Source organism: Pleurodeles waltl, chromosome 8, assembly GCF_031143425.1.
Source record: "Pleurodeles waltl isolate 20211129_DDA chromosome 8, aPleWal1.hap1.20221129, whole genome shotgun sequence".
Classification (NCBI taxonomy): Eukaryota; Metazoa; Chordata; class Amphibia; order Caudata; family Salamandridae; genus Pleurodeles; species Pleurodeles waltl.
Window position 1 is genome coordinate 313072493 of NC_090447.1, and position 20231 is coordinate 313092723.

A 20231-nucleotide genomic window follows, 5' to 3' on the forward strand; every position below is an offset into this window, starting at 1 on the left:
TGTGAATCCACAGTCACATAACATATATGGTGAAGGCATGAGACAGCAGGAGTGCCTATACTGAGTATCATGTATGGAAACCCACCTTTTCCCTTTATCCAAAATGCATACTGTATATGTAACCTCGGGTTTCCTATTTGACAACAACCACTTCCCATTAAGGGCACAGGTTGTTTGGTGCCGAATGAAACAGGAGCAAGATCACACTGTGAGTCATAGTGGTATCACAAATGTGTGTATATGCAAGTGTGAACTTGAAACAAATCTTAACTTCTTGTACAAAACACTGCTTTGAGGACAAAAGCCCCTGACCATCTGTGCACTGGCTGATGTCTGTCATTGTTCCCACTGTCCTGATGGGTCCCATCCATTTTTCGTTTTGGGGAACAATTTGTTGGGCCACTAATTCCAAATAACACACAAAAAACTGCAGTTATGGAGCTTCTTAAAAAAATCATTGGTGGGGTTTAAGACTCAGAAGAATCGAAATGGATCTTCCCATCTAGTAGACTTGAGAGGGTAGCTTCACTTGACCATGCTGCCCAGGGTCATGGCTGGTGGCAGCAAGTACAGATATGGAGCGCAGTTGGTGCACTGAAGAGTAAAATATACATAGTTTTAGCAGTAATGATTGTAAAGATCGAAACAAATACCTCTTTCTTCACTGCACCCCATCATTAGTGTTACACTTAGCTGAGTGTGACCACATTTTTAGTGAGTTCTGGATGGAGGTTGACACTTGCTCACAGAGAATCAACACTGACAACCACCTCTTCAGGGTCTAGTGAGAGGAATGCATAAAGCTTCTCTCCAGAGCAGGCCCACCAAGATCGTATATGCCATTGGTGACATGGGCTTAAGCCCACTTAGAACATTCTAGAAACAGAGTAAGGCATGCAGGAAGGATGAATGTCTTCAACGACCTGTGCACGTTCCTCAACCTTTGCCCCTATCCATGAATGTTTCCAGTAAGTGAGGTTCTAACTCTCTTGTGCTCCTGGAGGTAAAACATAACAGTGGAGCAGGCAGTGGTGGCTGGTGAGATTTGGGAGTGGTGGGGCTGGGCTTGGCAGCGGGGGGATGGGCGTGCGCATTTTTTCAGGAGGTTAGTTGTGATTTTCCATTTCTTCTGCAAATCAGAAGAAAAGGATATTAAGTCATATTGATTCAGTAAGGAAGTCCATCATTATAAAGTAAGAAATATTATCAACAAATTCACTCATTATCAGTCCATGTGGTACTCATAGCCCTAGATATGGTAAAAAAAAGACTATGTCCAGGATTCTACAGGCTTCTAACAGCACAGCAAACATTACAGTTTATGATTTTGCAATTTGGAAAAGAGCAAACAACTAATGCTTCATCAGCTGGATAGCCATCAGAAAATCCCTTCTCCTACAAAAAACGTTGCTGCACAGCTAAAGTTTGCAAACCACGACTATAATACCCTCAGGAAAGATGAGAGCAATACATAGAATCCTGTAGCTTCTTACAAGACTGTTGTTGGTCAGTATGCACCATCTTTACGTATGTCATGGAAGATACATTGTCAGTCTGTCTGGCTGTGGTTTGTAAGTTTGTCCAAAGCTCTGCAGAGTTTAGGTTATTTACATAACTGGGCCATATTTGCTGGTGAACATTAAAAAAAAAGAAACAGTAAAAGGTATATTATCTAATACCCTGAACAACACTAAGGTTATGTGGCTTTGTAAGGAGAAGCTCGCCTGAATTCCTCTCAGGCAATGCAAAGTACTGAAACATACACTGAATACATGGTGCACTTTCTTGCATACAAGGTACCTACAGTATTTCTTAATGTTACTTACAATACAAACTAAACCAAAACTGTATTCCCTAGGAACAATATTTTACAACACTACATGCATTTCCATGGTTTCTATTTACACAGAAAGTTTGCACAACGTTTTTTAATGTGAGCAAACGTTTCAATAGTTCTTTTGTTGAATTCTGGAATCTGATTTATTAGTTCCTTTTCCACTGATAGCATGGCTAATGCATTTAGTCGAGCTTGAGTCATTGTGTTTCTTAAAAATGTTTTTATTCTCTTCAGTGTAGAAAAACATCTTTCAGCTTCAGAAGCTGTCATGGGCGTTGTGATGACAATTCTCAATAACTTTAGAGTCTCAGAAAAAGATTTCTGTAGGTTATTTTAACATAAAAATATATATGAAGACACAGCACCGCCTGTAGCCTGATGAAAATCCTGTCTTCCATACATGATTGAAAGCTCAGTGCGTAGTCTTGACTTTGTTAGCATTTAATATGCTCCCACTGTTTCACTGAGAGCTGCACTAGGAAAACATTTGGCATGTCTTTGAAACAGCTCACTATGCAGTAGTGTTGCACTGACAAGATGCCTTGTAAATGCAAAGCGCTCCCTGGCATGCACCACAATAATGTCACATACTTCTTTTCCCTCCTGTATCAAGGTACTTATCTGCAGTTTGTGGTTTTAAATTGAGAATCATGTGGCAATTCAGAGTCCAAAGTGTCAATGGATTCCCGTACCTTGTTGATGCTTATCACAAAGTCTGAAGTGGCCCTTTGTACAAATAAAGTATCAATGTCTCGCTTTTGCAACTGATTGTATAAAATATTGACATGAGGCATTATGCTGTGGAACATAAAAAGAAAAAAAAGAAACTCCTTGTCTTCCAGAGTTCTGGTAAAGCCTTTTGCTGCAAATAAAGAAGTGGAATCAAATGTAGTGTTTTGTGTAATACATTTCATGCATTCTACAAGGTCATCTCTGTGTTCGTGAATTATATTGATAGCTTGAATGTTCAAGTTCCACTGAGTTGCAGACCCTTTCAGTATTCTTCTTGCCACTATCTGTTCAAGAACTTCAGTCCGTTTTGGAGAACGGGAAAAAAATGCAGTAATGCCACCCAGCTCTTTAAAGAAAATTCTGACTGGATATTTTCGATGCAGTCTGTCCCATTATTAGATTTAGTTGGTGGGCGTAGCAGTGGACATAGTGTGCATTAGGGTATATATCTCTGATTATTTTTTTTAACACCACCAGAGGCACCACGCATGACACTAGCGCCATCATAGCTCAGAGCAATTAACTACTCTTTACAACTATGCCCCGGTAATATTGGGTTACGTTCATTAAGAATAGCTGCTGAAATTGTATCGGCATATGAATCTTTCAGCTACGAGAAGCAATAAAATCTTTCTACCACCATGGAATTGCCATCAATGTAGCAAAAAACAAGTACTGACTGTGTCTTCGTAGAGACATCAGTTGTATCATCAGCCTGGATAGCCAGGTGATCAGTGCTTCCTAATTGCTGTACAATGGTTTCTCTTGTTACCTCCAGCATACAGTCAAGCAACTCATTCTGGATTGTCTTAGAAGTGCCTTTAAACACAGTTGCATTTTTCAAGTGTGCTTCCATTGCACTGTCTATACTGGACACAAAATCAACCAGCCCTCTGAAGACACCTGGATTTAGTGACTCTTCTGTTTCATCATGGCCTCGCAACACCAATTCACAGGCTCCACAAAGTTTCACACAGTCAATCAATTTTGATAATATATAGCGGTTCTTATCAACCTCCTCATTATGTTTGATTACTACCTTGCGGTAAGCTTCATTTAACTGAAGTGCAATATTTGATTTTCCAAACAAAGATAACTTTAATACATTGGTCAAGTGGCATTCACTGGAGTCGTATCTCTTTATTTTTTGTGGCAGATGCTTTAGATCAGTAACTCCTGTTCTAGTCCCGCTAACTTCAACCCCAAAGAGCAAGCAGGGGAAACAGAACAAGGCATTCTTAGAAGAACTGGCAGTAAGCCACTCCATTTTATCGAACCATGTTCGTGTAAACCTGCGTGTGTAACTTTTCCCCCGGTCGTTGGCAGACTGCTCAATGTTTATGTTGGATTTCTCTGTTCCTAGTGCTTTAACACGAAGCTTGTCTTCAGGTGTAATTCCCAGAAATGGTTTTGTGAGTAAACTGTCAACTGTGTTAATTTTTGCAAACAATTAAATGAACAAGACAAAGAAAGGCTAAACTAGATTATAGATTCTTCTTCCACTTGCAAGTGCACTTCAAGTTACTTTTTAGCAATAGGTGATGAACTTTCTGCTGATTTAGTAAATCATGCCTCCTGATAAACTATCTGCTCAGTTCCTCAGGAGTATGGAGACGAACTTCTGCGGAGTTCCTCTCTTGTTCCTATTGACAAGCTATCTGCTGATCTCCTTCCTGGTACTTGTCAAACTATCTGCTGATTTCCTGTGGTGCCTGTAGACATTTTTGCTGCTGGTTTCCACTCTGCTGCCTGAGGTTTAACTATCGGCTGACCTTCTCCCTGGTGCCTGTGAATAATTGAAATATGATATATGCTTTGAGACTATGGACCATTGGATACACATCAGAAACCACTGAACAGTTTGAATATGTTAAAAGCTTTTCATTCTGCATTTGTCAACAACATCAAGGAACTTTGGGTAAGAGTGATGCAAAGCAACGCAGCACTCCCACACCCACTCCCACCGAGAAACTTGCTACATATTTGCAACTGTACCTTGGCACCAGGGGTGTGTAAAATTCACATAATTTGCTTTTGCATAATTACATGAAATTCAACAAAAGTGGCATTTAGTGCTCGCTATATTTTAGTACAAAATCTGTGTCTTTGAGGACATATTTTGCAGTAAAACCAATTGCACAAAACACATGTGCTGCTCTGGCTGTTAGCACTGTTCCATTCTCTTGAGAATCCTCTGAACAGAATGAAGCCTCAGGATGCTTCTGACACTCACTACACATAATAAACACATGTGGTTTCTAGAACTTTAATAAAAGCATTACATGAGTCCTATAGAACTGAAAAGAAATACGGTTCTATACGTGCACACACCATTCTAGCTGAAACCAACAGAAATGGAAAAGGGTACTCCGGAATAAGGCCCCTAGAACTGGACAGTATAATTCCCCAGAAAAGAGCTCAAGAATGCAAGCTCCATTGATTCTAAACTACAGGAAAAGCCTCCAGAATTGTGCACAGTATTCTTTCTGCTGGCTGCACACCTTGCAGAGCAAATACATTTAAAGGGATGCAACATGAACCAGACTGGGAGAGGCACATATCATCGATTTTGCCTCAGATTTTGTCTGCTTCTCAAGTGCAATGACATGCCCTTCAGCGCAGTCTCCTCATTGAGGGGCAACAGTATCAGGGAAGGTGCCCTGTAGCAGCTTATATAGCATGTGTAAGTGCAGTGACGCTAATAAGGAAAATGGTGATGTTGTGGTCTTAAATGAGTCTAAACAAACAAGGGATGAGCCCTCGAGCCTTTAATGCAGCCGCTATGCAGTGAGTAGATCGCCCTTGAAAATTAAGCTCAATGCATCGCCACTGTAACATTTTAGCCCGGTATGTCTGAAGTAGACTAATAAAACGAACTCTCGGTGTCGATGCTTCTCTTTAGCACTCTCTCGGTCCCGAGGAGGCTGCGTGCCGGTGTCTCGACCGGAGTCGGACGATCTCGACACTGAATGGGCCTTTTTCAGTGCCGATTGTTGGTCACCGTGAAGTTGGGTTGAGCCATGGCCGGTTGGCAGTGGCGTCCCCTGGGCCTTTTTGCCTTTTTTAATTTCTGATCTCGACGTCTTACTCACAGTTTTTGTATTGTCGAGTTCGTCGGAGTCTGAATCCTGGATGGAAAAGGATTCCTCCTGTTCCTCTTCTGTCTCGAACTGTCGATGCTCCTTTGGCGTGGACGCCATCTGCAGTCTTCTCGCTCGACGGTCGCGCAGAGTTTTTCGGGACCGGAACGCCCGACAGGCCTCACAGGATTCTTCGCTGTGCTCGGGTGACAGGCACACGTTACAGACCGAGTGTTGGTCCGTATAGGGATATTTGTTGTGGCATTCAGGGCAGAATCGAAACGGGGTCCGTTCCATCGGCGTTGTTCTCCACGCGGTCGGGCCGACTAGGCCCCGACGGTGTGCCGAAATCTACCCCGAAGGGCACCGAAGCGCTTCGATGTTCAATGCGTTGTCGTATGTGTTTATCTCGAACCGGATCGCAACGATACCGTCGAAAATCTTCCGTTTTCAGCTATCTTTCCGTTCCGAAACTCGGAGCGACAGGAACACGTCCGAACCCGATGGCGGAAAGAAAACAATCGAAGATGGAGTCGACGCCCATGCGCAATGAGCACAGAAGGAGGAGCCACTCGGTCCAGTGACTCGAAAACACTTCTTCGAAGAAAAACAACTTGTAACACTCCGACTCAACACCAGATGGCGAGCTATGCAGACCATGTGTATCTACAGCGACAGATGCCATCGAACATAATTTTACTTCACATCAAATCCAAGTAACAATAAATAACACTTTGCCTTGATTTTTATTGAACAGCATGTGGGATTGAGACATTCAGTTTGTCTGGGCAGACGATTTCGAATAATAGACAGTGTCATTTTTTTCTGCAACAATTTACAGCGAAATAACTTTTGAAACAATTTATGTGTGGTGTTTGTTTTCCAGTTGGCAGTTGGAAGTTATAGGACCGTGTTTATTTTTTTCTGAGTTAAAATCAGAATCCCTTTAGTGCCATGTGTCGATTCCAGATGAGATGTGATGTAAGAAGTGAAATAATGTCTGATGTCATTTGATCCTATTCAAAATTAAAAAGAAACACTTTATTATCAGTACCAGTGCTTAATTTGTGCTTGTTGTATCCGGTGCTGAGCACCAGCACTTATTTTTGAGGGCCGGGGCTTATTCTTCTGCCTCAAACATTTGCTGCGAGCAAAAGACACATATGGGAAAGACGTAGGAAGAGAAAAACTAAAACGTGTCACAATGGGAGAAAGCAGAAAGCTGCTAGAGTGAGCTGAAGGGGCAGGGAGTGGCTTCATATAAATTGAAGAGGACCAAGATGGCTTCAGGATTACGCCGCCTTAGTATTCCGTGTTCCCACATTTAATTGCAGCAGCCGCGTGTTTAAAAGGAGGGCTTTGAGCACCGGCACATTTTTATTTACAAATTAAGTACTGGTAACTGCTTATTTTGTCTTTAGTGCGTCTGACTGGCCACGGCACAGATTGTCGTGCTGTTACCTAAGGGAAATAGCTGATCGGAAATGACTCTACGTACTTTCTGCTCACTTGGGTCAGTTAGGCTCAAATAATGGTGCCCGGGTTTATGCTTTTCTTTTCTGTGTAATAGTGAATTCAGATTTTAGAATGTTTAGAATGGAACGTTTTCTGTCGGCTTAAGATGAGAAGCGTTTTGTTCGTTAGGAGCGTGTGTGAGTGCTCCAATAAAGGTTACTTGCTCCAGGACATCGTTGTTCTTGGTATCATTCTTTACTACATTTTGGCGACGATTTATAAACCAGGAGCACTCACCACAGACTCGACGATTTTCACCATCTTCAGCACTTTGTAGATGGCAGACGGAGACGGTTTAGGAGTGTCCCTGCATTCCGGTGATGTTGGATTTCTCGGAGGATAGATGCTATACTTTCAGGAACTGGAAGTGGTGAGGCAGAACATTTTTTTGACTGAACTGCATACTATTTCTCTGAATTGGCAGTTGTTTGGCAGCCATCTTAGAGACAGTTTTGTTTGTATAAAAGATTAGTAACAGAACAACGTCATTAATCGGCGGCCATCTTAGGTGAAGAGGTTTTTTTTTGCAATATCAAAGTGCATTTAAAGGCACATTATTGCAGTTTAAAAAAAAAAAACAAGAAGAAAAACTCTCATTTTTATTTTCTATCCTTGACTATTCATAATGAATAACATTTGTGGTAATCCTCCTCCGCCATTTTTAAACTCTGCTAATGAGGCTACTATGAAATGGGAAAATGGTTCAGACATTTTAAAAACTACATGTTGGCAATTAATGGAGATTCATTTGAATCACACAGAAAAAAAGCGTTAAAACTCAACTTAATTGGCTTGGAAGCTGAAGACATTTTTGAGCATTTACCTCCAGTTCTACCACCATCTGGCACAGACGCCAGAGATTATGACTGTTTTTCAGAAGCTGTAGATAGGTTTAAAAAAAGGTTTTCAGAGGAACCACACATTGTTATGGAAAGGTATAAGTTTTTCACACGTCATCAACAACTTAATGAGTCAGTTGATTCATATATTTCTGCTTTACAAATTTTGGCTGCAGACTGTGAATTTGGAGAGACAGCGGATATTTATATTAGAGATCAGTTAATTATTTTCTGTTCGAATAAAAAGATTCAGGAACAATTGCTTAGACAACGCAATCCCACTTTGAGAGAAGCAATTGACACGGCTAAGAGTGTTGAATGTACAATAAAATCTTTCAAAGCTATTAATGTGGATGACATTAACAAAGAAATTGCAGCTGTAGCTTTAAATGATACAGAGAAATATGAGTTTAGAAACAAAGGAAAATTTTCTAAAGGAAAACAAGTCAGTATTAACAAACAAAGTTCAGGATACAATGTCAGTAAGACATTTTGTGATAAGTGTGGTTCCAAAACACATGCATCTCAATTCAAGTTTTGCCCAGCCAAAGGCAAAGAATGTTTCAAGTGCAAGAAGATTGGTCATTTTGGCAATGTTTGCAGATCGGTAGCCAACAGAAGAATATCTACGCTGGAGGAATCAAAGTTTGATAACGAGATGGAAGATCATTTCGTTCTAAGTCTTAAGGAAAAGGTTTTATGCATAAATAAGTCTGATACAGAAAAGACCAGGAAGGGTATTAACTGCACAGAAATTGACAAAGAACCCTATATTCCACCTGATTGTGAAATCGTCATTGATGGTTTGAATGTGAAAGTTTTGGCAGATTCTGGATCACCACATACTATCTTGTCAGATCAGTTTTTTTATGAAAACTGGGGTGATAAAAAGTTAGAACCAAATGATGTCAAAGTATATGGTTTTGGGGGCAAAGAGATTGATATGCTTGGGTTCTTCATAGCGGATATAACATTTTTAAACAGGTCAATTATTGGAAAAGTATATGTTGCCATTGATGGGTTACATGTTATTGGTTGGCGTCATCAAAAGAAAATGGGAGTGGTGCTCAATCCAAATGCCAATAATCCAGTGTATCTGTCTGATAATATACAGTCTGTCCAAGTTTTGAACACAAGTACAGATAAGTTGGAGTTGTTATTAGACAAATTTAAAAATTTGTTTAGCAAAGAGTTAGGTAAGGTGACAGAATTTTCACATTACATTCAACTTAAAAAAAATGCTGTTCCTATCAAACACAAATTAAGGCATGTTCCACTTTCGGTCAGTAAGGAGTTATCTGAGATGTTAGTCAGAATGTGTAAGGAGGATATTATTGAGCCTGTTGATGCTGCAGAATGGGTGTCCCCAATTGTTCTGGTGCGGAAAAAATCAGGAGACTTGCGTTTGTGTGCTGATTTAAGATCTGTGAACAAGCAAATTTTGGTGGATTGTTTTCCACTTCCACGCATTCAAGAGCTTTTCACAAAGTTAGAGGGTTCTAATTTTTTTTCAAAGATTGACCTGAAGGCAGCATACCATCAAGTAGAGTTAACTCCCGAGTCTCGTTGCATTACCACTTTTATTACTCCAGATGGTGCTTTTCGATATAAACGCATGCCTTTTGGTTTGGCATCAGCTGCTTCTGTTTTTCAAAAATTGATGCATTGTTTATTTAAGGATGTTGGGAATGTCATTGCTTTTCAGGATGATATTTTGATCTACACAGCTACAAAAGAGGAACACTATACAAAGTTGGACAAGGTGATGTCAATCCTAAGTGATAGGGGTATGACGATTCATTTCGACAAGTGTACATTGTTAACTAATGAAATAGACTATTTAGGTCATTCTATTTCAGGAAAAGGTATCACACCTATTAAACATTCTCTACAGGTGATACAAAACATTTAAAATTTTAGCGATTTAGCTATGCCTTTACGTGTATTACTAAAGAAAAATGAAACATTTAGGTGGTCTAATGATCAGGTTGATGCTTTCAACAAATTAAAGAAGTCTATTGTAAATTCGAAACCACTTTCACCATATTCTGGTGATGCAGTAAATGTTATTACTGTGGATGCAAGTTCAACAGGATTAGGAGCAGTATTAACTCAAGTCAAAGGGAATGTTGAACAAACCATTGCTTTTGGTTCTAGGGCATTGTCTGAAGCTGAGTGTAGGTATTCAACTATTGAACGTGAGGCACTTGCCTGTGCGTGGGCTGTTGAACACTTTAAAATGTATATATGGGGGAAACATTTCAAATTGAGAACTGATCATAAACCACTAATTTCTTTAATATCTAAAAATGGTATGGGTAGAGCGTCTTCAAGACTCATACGTATTTTAGAAAAATTGTATGAATACAATTTTACAGTGTCTTATTTGCCAGGTACAAGGAATACCAGAGCGGATTGTTTATCGAGATTATCTGGCAGTAAGGAAATGTCTACAGATTCTGAAGTGATTGAAGAATGTGTTGTTGCAAGTGTGAAAGATGCAGTATTGTCGATTTCTGAAGTCATTTCAGAAAAAGAATGGGTTTCAGCATATGACAAAGATGAAGTTCTTGGAATTGTGAAGGGTTTTATCATAAAAGGTTGGCCACTAGAGAAATCTTTAACAAAGGATTTACAAGTTTTCTGGAAAGTTAGAAATGAATTGTCCATAGAAAATGATTTGTTACTAAAGGGTGAATGTTTCGTACCTCCTACAGAAATAAGAAGAAAGTTGATTTCTATAGCCCATATTGGACATTTGGAACAATCTGGAACTATAAAAAAATTGAGAGATCAGTTTTGGTGGCCGCACATGGATTCAGAGGTAGTTGTTTTCATTAAGAATTGTTTGTTGTGTCAGGATTCTGATAAAGTTTTGAAGACACAGAAAACTGAGGTTAATGTATTACCGTTTCCAGAACAACCATGGAAGGATTTAGCTATGGATTTACTTGGTCCTTATGAAGGTATTAGTTTGGAAAAAGTATATATATTGGTTATTATTGATTATTTCTCCAAATGGGTTGAGTATAAGTGGATTGAGCGACCCAGTACTGAGGAAGTAATTGAGTTTCTAAACGATTGTTTCAGAAAAGAAGGTTATCCTGATAGTATCACTACTGACAATGGTACACAGTTTACTTCTTCTAAATTACAAGATTTCTTGTCTAATTTAGGAGTTAAACATAAACGAACTGCTTTATATGCACCCAATATGAACGGTTTAGTTGAAAGATTCAATAGAACTTTAGTAGAGGCAGTACAACTGGCTTTAAATGCTAAGATTAATGTTAAGGAACATGTTGCACAAATGATTTGGTCTTATCACTGTACACCTCATTGTTTAACTACATTTTCACCTTTTTTTTAATGTTGAAAGGAAGGAAACCAAGACTAGGTCTAAATCCATCTTGGTTGCAAAACAAAGTACAGATTTATGACATGAATAGGATATACAATGAGGCCAAGATGAATGTTGAGTTTAAGAACAAAAATAAGTGCAAGCAAAATGAACAAAGGAGTCTACGTTTTAATGTTGATGATTGGGTTAAGATCAAGCTTCCCACACATGTCAGAAAGGGAGAATCAAAGTATTCAAAACCTTGGTAAGTTATTAGGGTCGGGAGGTCTTCAGCTATGTTGAGTAATGGTTCATGGTGGCATTGTTCCAGGTTAGCACGTGTAAACTTTGAAGGCTGTCACAAATTAAGTCATCTATCTGATCCTGATTTTGGGTGTGAATCAGTCAAGGCTTATTCAAACAGTAGAACAGGTTATACCGACAATACTTTGTTGGGTCATCGTGAAGAATATAGTTCTTCAAATGTTAACATGAATGAGTTTGGTGTCAGGGCCAGCAGACATAAAAAATTACCAAACAAATACAATGATTACATAATGTATTAGACAACATTTGTTTAGGGTTTTAAAAAAATTATATTACGAGGTCTTATCTAATGTAGGAACTTATCTTACAAAGTTTATTGCAGTTTTTTTGTTGTTTTTGTTTTATTCACTTGTTTATTTCATCTTGTTTGAAAAGAAGGAGATGTGTAATAGTGAATTCAGATTTTAGAATGTTTAGAATGGAACGTTTTCTGTCGGCTTACGATGAGAAGCGTTTTGTTCGTTAGGAGCGTGTGTGAGTGCTCCAATAAAGGTTACTTGCACAAGGACATCGTTGTTCTTGGTATCATTCTTTACTACATTTCTGAAAAGGGTACCATATGTAATCAGCCAGAGTTTCCATATGCATGTCCTGGCTCTCTATTGGTTCTCTTCTGGCTCTGACACTATGCTCGTTCAAGAGCGGCCAGTGCACAGATTCTGTTCGGCCTGCTGGCTGTAAGCCTGGCTCCATCCTAGTCCTGGGACTGGGTCTCCTTCCTATTATCGGTGGCACACTCAGAGTTGTTTTTTAACTAAGGAAAGTTCCCCACTACCCTAGAAGTCGGTGTGGTTTATTTTTGTGGTGATGTAGCTGATCAGAAATGACTGCATACTTTCTGCTCACTCAAGTCAGTTTGGCTCAAATGCCGGGTTTATGTTTTTCTTTTCTGAAAAAAGGCTACCATAGTTTCCATATGCAGTTTTCCATGCAAAGCCCAACGCACAATAGGCTCACATTTTAAAAAGCACAATTCCGGTAATGCACACATACCGACTGCGTCGCTATTGGCCACGTCATTCCATATGCATGCGGCCACGCGCTTGCATGAGGACTAGCCCGGCAGCTGTTAATGTTTTAGCCGGTCTTACCTTTCTTTTTCACTTGGTGCTAATCTGACGAGTGCCGGACTCCTTCAGATATGCATGCTGCTTGCGAAGTTGCGACGGTCCACGACGACCACAACGAGTCACAACTCGCTCGCAACACTGCAACAGGTCCGGAACCTTTCCTGCAGTGCTTTCGGTCCGGGTCTTCCCTTCTGCCACACCCTTTCCCAGCTCGTCACGGGGTGAGGTCCCACCCACGCCCTGTGGCAAGTTGGGAAAGGGTGGGGTAGGGTGACAATGCTCTCTTCCACTCCCTGATTGACGTGGAGGCTAAGCGGTTCAGGGCCTGAATAAAAAAAACACCCGGGGCTAACTTGGCCTCCATGTCATCAGGTGGTGGAGACTAGGCCTTGATGCTGGGTCTTTGCTGAGCTGATGACCTCACAGGCCTCAGGGCTGTGAGACTGTCAGCCCTGCAAATAGACTCACTTTGGGCCTGGGGATCAGTTAAAGAAGTGATCATGTGATGTCATGTCACTTGCTGCACTGAGCAACGACAACAAAAATGCTGGTGTAGGTGAATGGGGAAGACAGTGTGCCCTCTGTTTTATAAAGTTAAAAAAGTGGGTATTATTTTGTAATTAAAAAAAAAAAATGATCGCTTAGTTTGTAAAGGGGGTGGAGCCCCGACGCCCATGTACAGAAACCACCACTGGAAGCAGGCCTAAAATCATTAGCTACAAAACTACAGTTTGCACCTGACTGATCAAAAAGCCCGGAACAGGTCTTGGTATCTACACATGAAGCAACAAAATGATGCACACACAATACCCTGCAGGCATCATACTATCAGCCTCTGTAGAGACACTGTTACTCGCAGCAAGATTCAGGCCATCCTCTGCCACAACACCCTCCTTGCCACTAAAGGAGGCAGTGATACCCCACCCTTCATCTACGCACCTTACCTGTGGCAAACCGTGGAGGGGCTGTAGGAATATCAAATGCACAATCATGAAACCTAGCCTTCAATCACTCACAACTGCAGCTACATGAGGGGGTCTCCACATGTATTTCAACATCCTCATTAATTATTTTACATAATGGACAGAAGCATAAGAATGCATCAAAGGAAGTTTAAACAGTGTTTCAAACTTTAAAATGAACTATGCACTTGTCACAGAGTGTAGATGTTACTTTCCAAAGCTGCCACTGAGAACCCTTTCCTTTCATTTTCCAAGTGCACTTCTACTTCCTGGCAATGAAGTATACTTCAAGCATGCTGTACTCATCTCACCCAAATGAAATACTGCCATGATCAAATCCTTTTACTCCATTCATGTAAGGGCATGGCACTCTGAGGCTTGCTTGTGAAAGCGTCAATGGGTTTTGGCTTGCAGCCTTGATTACGACTGAAATGAGTTGACACTAAAATAAATAAATAATTTTAAAAAAAAATATGTGTGTGTGTATATATATTTTTTTACGTTTTCATACCTTTGCTTATATTCAGCTTCTTCTTTTCTCTTTTTGGCTTCCTGTATTTGTTTAGCTCGTTTAGCTGCGGCTTCCTGTCTTTTTATCCTTCTAATTTCCAACTCTTCTGGGCTTAGTACTTGTTTCCTACTGGAAGTATTTAATGGCAGGAACATTGCACTTGAAGGTAGAACCTGTGAGAACAAAAGTAAATGGTGCATCAGCACTATTCTGGTTCTATAACATAAGGTCCCTCCAAATGCAATCTTCTGGAATCCCTGTCACCTTGAAGTGGGACAGAAACTGCTTTGTGACCAGTTATCTGAAACAAACCTTCTCATATGTCAGGAGAAAACGGATTTTCACAGTTATTTCTGGTATGCAGATTATATGGGTCTTATAGCACAGTCTAAAATTCAAAGATCATTTACGACCACATTAGCCAGCAAATAAATAGTGTACCTTTGATCTAAGGGCTCTTCCATGTTTGTCAGTCTCATCCAGAAGGACCTTCTGAAGGTCTAGCAGTTGATCAAATGCATCTTTGTCTCTACTGCTTGGTTCTTTGGAATAGTCTTTACCTTCAAAAACATACATGTGATCTGCAAAGAAGGCATAACGAAACACATAATAAGTAGTGTCACAAAAAAAAAAAAAAGTACAACTACATTTTATTTTAGTTGTTTGTTCTGAATACAAGTCAGGTATTCAGTCTGACGAGCAGCAATGATGTGGTTCATAGATATCTAGTGTAAGGGTGAATCTGACCAATACATCTGCTCCATTCTTTCTTTTTTTTCGTTTTGCTCTGCTTCATTATTCTTCTTTTTGTTTTGGGTTCATGGTACTTCTATCCTCAGCTTTTTACCTGGAATGATGAGGTACTTATAGCCCCTTGTGGTATGATGTCTGGAGTTTAGACAGGTAAATGTTTTACTTTGCAGAAGAGCTGGCCCCAAACTGAAGACAAGAGCCACAACAGGTGTTATGGACGGGGAAAGAAATAAGGGTATCTTCCAAACGAAATCTATGGACCCATTTGAATACAATAAAACAAATTTCAGTGTAACAAAGGGTGTGAGGGTACTGACTAGATCTCTGCAATGTTTTGTTCTGAAGATCAGGATGTTCTGGTAGCACATGAGGGAGCAGGAGCAGAAACTACAGCTTTCAAACCCACCACTACTTCCATCTCTTCCAGATATCATGCTACGGGGATATTTACATGGGTAACTTACACTCATGAGTAATTTACAAATGTAAGTTTGCTAATATATTTTTGAATAACTTAACTACTTTGGGCTATTCACAAAATGCAAGTGTAAACTTACTCAGAAGTGTAGACATATACACTGTCCACCTCCTGAAAAAGGGGGTGGACCCAAATCTACGTGTAAAAGTTACTACTGCAAAAAAAAAAAAAAAAAACAACAGTTCTAATTTCAGCACCACAAGTGGCCAACCAGTGGTACTGCAACAGCCACCATGGAAAATAATGGAGATGTGGGCTTAATAACACCCCCTAAGAAATAGTATTAAACAAAAAAATTTAGAATAGCTAAAATACAATTAATTTTAATAATAATTTAATATATAAAATAAAATATGTTTTAATAATGAAATATTGTAACACTTTAAAATGTAAAATCAATGCAACATTAAATGTTATAAAATATATTTAAATTACTCTGAATTCTAAACATCAACCTTAATAATTATTTATGCAGAATATTTTTTTTTAAACTTTTGCTTGGAATTTATTTTTTAATTTAAATTTCAGCAAAGTAATTTGTATTTAATATTTATTTAAAAATGTAAAACTAAATATTGAATCCAAAATTAAACCAATAATGATGTGGCATTTTGTTTAATTTGTGCTACATTTAAAATATGTACAATCAATTATTTTACGATATTATTTAACATAAAAACATATTTACTCATATTTTATAAAGTTAATAATTGTTTTTCAGATTTTTCGATTTACCTGTATTTTACCACACGGATATCGCAGCCCAGACTGTCTCCCTGGGAAAGTATAGGGAAAAGCAAAAATGTTTTTCTATCTCGAAAAGATAATGAAGTAAAATATTTTATGTTAAATATTATTGTAAACTAATTTATTTTATGTTTTTTTATTTTACACCCCTACCTCCATTATTTTCTACACGTTTCTGTACCAGTGGTTAACCATGTGTGGTGCTGGACTTACTTCAGCTCTGAGCTGGAGTAAACTGCAAAGCTCCTTCCATTAACCCTACCACACTTTCTTCATCTTCTCTAGACATAAAGCACAATATATGGAGGTTAAGGTTGAAAGGAGACGGCTAGAGGAAGGTTTTTTTCTTTAAACAGACCCCTGACTTACAGCCCCTTCTATGCACTCCTCAGCTTGGTGCCTGCTAAGGAAAGCAAAGGAGAAGCGTATGGAAATTTCTTCTGTTCCTTCTTTTCACACACTATCTTCCCAGGCTAAAATATAGAATAAAGGATTAAGAAGATTTCCACCACCAGCTATCAATTGAAACTAGGGGGTGGGGAGGATAAACAAGCAGGTGTGAGAGAGAGAGAGAGCTAAAAAGCAGAGTGAAAGACATCAAGCTAAAAGGCTTATGTGCAAGAGACAGACAAAAAGCAGAGAGATGAAGAGACAGAGGAGAGGTGAAGACGTAAAGAGAATAAGGTCAGAGGCACACTGGTGAGAGATGGAACATTGAGAGATCAGACAAAGTGTTTAGAGGCACACAGATGAGAGAGAAACATACAAATACAAAAGGTACAGAAACAATAGAGAAAGAATGACAAATGTTTCCAAAGCACAGAGGTGATCTACTGACCGATCAGCAAAGTGGGATGACAGAGATTAAATGTGTAGGAAGAAGAACTGGAAGACCAGATGCACAGATACGAGAAAGTCCTCAAATTCTCACAAGTCAAAGAGACTGTAGCACATCTGAGAAAAAGATATAGCTATATCCCAAAGACCCAGATGTCACAGAAGGATCAACAAGATATAAGTGAGAAGTACTCATGCAAGAGAGAGAAAACAAGAGCTCAAAGGCACAGAAACTAGACAGAAAATGAGCAGCACAAGATGGCAAGAGCGAAAAGCATAGTTGACAAACGTCAAAGGTGCAGACATTTGAAGGAGAGATTACAACTATAGATAAGGCACGAGGCTATGAAAGACAAGTGACAGAGATCTCAGACAGAAGGATCAGTAGTACTGTGGAGACAGTGAGTCTACAAAAACCCAGATGCATGAGAGAGGTGACTGGAAGAGTCAAGAAAGCCACAGCTTTAAGAGACCAACAGATAGGAAAACAGTAGTAAGGTAGTGTCCCAGCATACATACGTAAATGAAAAGAAAAACAACAAAGAGTCACTGAGGTGGTGAGAGATCAAGGGAAAGGTGGTGATTCATCAGAAGAGCAACATTAAAAAAATACCTCAAAGGCACAGAGGGGAGAGAGAGAGAGAGATCAGAGGCACCAAAGTGAAACGTAGTTAAAAGAGACAGACGTCAGAGAGAGAGAGAGAGAGAACTCAGATGTAAAGATGTTATGAAGACCAGAGAACCAGTGCAGGAGTTCAAAAGTGACGATGAGAGGAGCAGAGGAAAGAACAAAGACATAGCAAGAAGAGGGTAAGTCTTAAAGTCAGAGCCTGAAGTCAGGGAACATATGCATATGTGCAACGGCACACAGACCCCAATCTCAAAGAAATAAATATATTTGCCTGTCTGTGATCTCTTGGTTAGCAAGAGATGTTTATGAGAGAATACTCACAATATTCTAGCATGCCACATTGTACCATACTAAATAGTTATTTAAACTGGAATGAAAATAATATGAGCGTCTTGCAAACAAAGGCACTATTCTTCAATTGTTTAATTTGGAGAATATGACTAAGACAAAAGCGATTGCTTTCAAACATTTTGTTTCACATTTGTCAGAGTTACCTTGTAGTGACAAGGGTAGGATAGGGCATAAGAAATGCAGGTTTTTAAACAATTGTAAAGCGCTGGAGGGAGATACTTTGCTACAGCTAAAGGACTAAATTGTACTATATCTGGGACTTTTGAGTTTTGCTGATGCATCTTTGCAAGAAAAGCTACACACGACATGAAGTACTCACAAAAATAAAAAAATAAAAATTATATCACCAATAAACATGCATTAATATAAATCTGGAAGATCTCCACAGAGCACTTATGCCCAACAAGAATTTTCATCAAATCAGCATGGCTTTCTCCAATACTGCCATTCGAGTATGGTCTTCAACCTTTATCTCCGTGTATACATCAGTTCTTAAACTAACCATTTAAACATATGTATTTCATGAGGAAAATCAGATTAACCAATTATTAACGTTTATACTGGGATACTAAGCAAACACTGACCAGTAGGATACAGAAATACCATAGGCATAACCTAGTTAAAGACCTTTATTAGACTGTATCAGATCGAAAAACAAAATCACTTCACAAATATAAGACACATTTCATTTGGTGAAAAACTGTCTATTTCAACTGAAAAAAGCCTCTCTTGTGAAATGTACTACCTTCTTACATTTTGGGGAAACAGGACCAGGACAGGTTCCAGAAGCCCATGTTCCATGATATGCAACTTTGAACCTTTCACAGCAGCCCCATTTTACGAGATTCTCCTTGGACAGAAGATTGCTATCCAGACATATACTACCCATTATCACACATCGAGTCACCATTTCTTCCACTTGTATTTGGGGAATCTGAACAGCCACAACACATGAACTTCCATCCAATGTATCCTTCCTCACTGAATTGCCTCTGAGGTGATGACAACCATAGACCATGTGCAATCGAGTCTCTTATATTATCCGTCTTCCTAGCTTCCTCCAGTTATTCCTTAGTGCCAAGAGAGCAGGTACAATAAACCAAAGAGGATGAGCCAGGCCTCCAAGCATCTATAGAGCAGGTGGATGCCATCCTTAACCTTTTGTTCTCCAGCCACGTGAAAGTAGGCCTTCTTCGTTTTCTCCAACTGGTATCACCTCACAATGCCAGTCTAAGCCAGTCTGACTCACTAGCTATGTTACTGTCAATTAATGTCAAAAGCAGAATTCCTGAGTGAGAGAAACTTAAAAAAAGAGTCCATCCAGCCCTGCCAAAGGAGGCATCCAAATTGGAGTCAGGCCAGCTCCAACCACCCACTCTATTTCTTTTAATTAGATTCAAACAAAGTAAAATAGCAACCTGCATTGATCATTTTACAAATAAAGCCATATTTCCTATATCTGTTGTAAGCAAGAACATTAGTAATTCAGAGGGCACTCAAACATGCTGTTTGATGCAATGTCATAGAAATCAGACTGTGTGAAGCCTTAAGATACATTATTGAGGTAGACAATAAGCCTTCATATGCCAGAGGCAGGCAGGAGCATTGGCTTTGAATTCGTTTTGAAGAGAATCCCTCCCACTAAACTCAAAAGTGGGACTAAAGATCTGTCATTCATCCTGGAGGTCCTGCTACTACAGATACAGAATATTTCGAACCTAGGGCTATAGGATGACTTTTTCAGCTTTCATTTAACTCAATGCAGTCTGTAAGTTTTTGTCCTGGCTCTCTCTCCAACTGAACCAACTGCACTAAAGTTCCAGATTGTGATGGCTTGTAAACGGAAAAACTGGACTCAAGAATGGTGTTTGTGGTGGCTCAAAGCCATCTGGTAAGCTTTCTTCTTTTATGAGTGACTACTGAAATGTTATACTTAATGCTCAAATCAAAGTTCAAATTCAGCTGGGACTCTACAGTAAGTATGGCCATTGTAGTTTTGGGTGTTGTAAGTATGAGTGGTGTGACTCTCTGAGAGAGGCGGAAAACAATTAGTAGATTATTTGACATAGTCATGCAGTTTACATTAAGAAAAATGAAATGTTAGACTTGTATCTGTTTCATTCCTAAATACTACAGGGAACTACATGCCTGTGCAGGTTTGTCTGCTTCACAGCCACTGGCATCGAAAGTAACGCCACACTTGAAGAAGCATCTTAGTCAC

The 20231-nt window shown here is 39.4% G+C and overlaps 1 protein-coding gene across 1 annotated transcript in view; it reads right to left on the bottom strand.

Moving 5' to 3' along the window:
- Positions 1-20231, bottom strand: part of CHD1L (chromodomain helicase DNA binding protein 1 like) — a 228787-nt gene that overhangs the window by 67573 nt on the left and 140983 nt on the right. The window contains exons 16-17 of the mRNA XM_069204150.1: positions 14655-14794; positions 14214-14386 (exon numbers count right to left, since the gene is read on the bottom strand). Of these exons, the coding sequence (XP_069060251.1) occupies positions 14214-14386; positions 14655-14794 (313 nt within the window). The remainder of the gene's footprint in view (positions 1-14213; positions 14387-14654; positions 14795-20231) is intronic.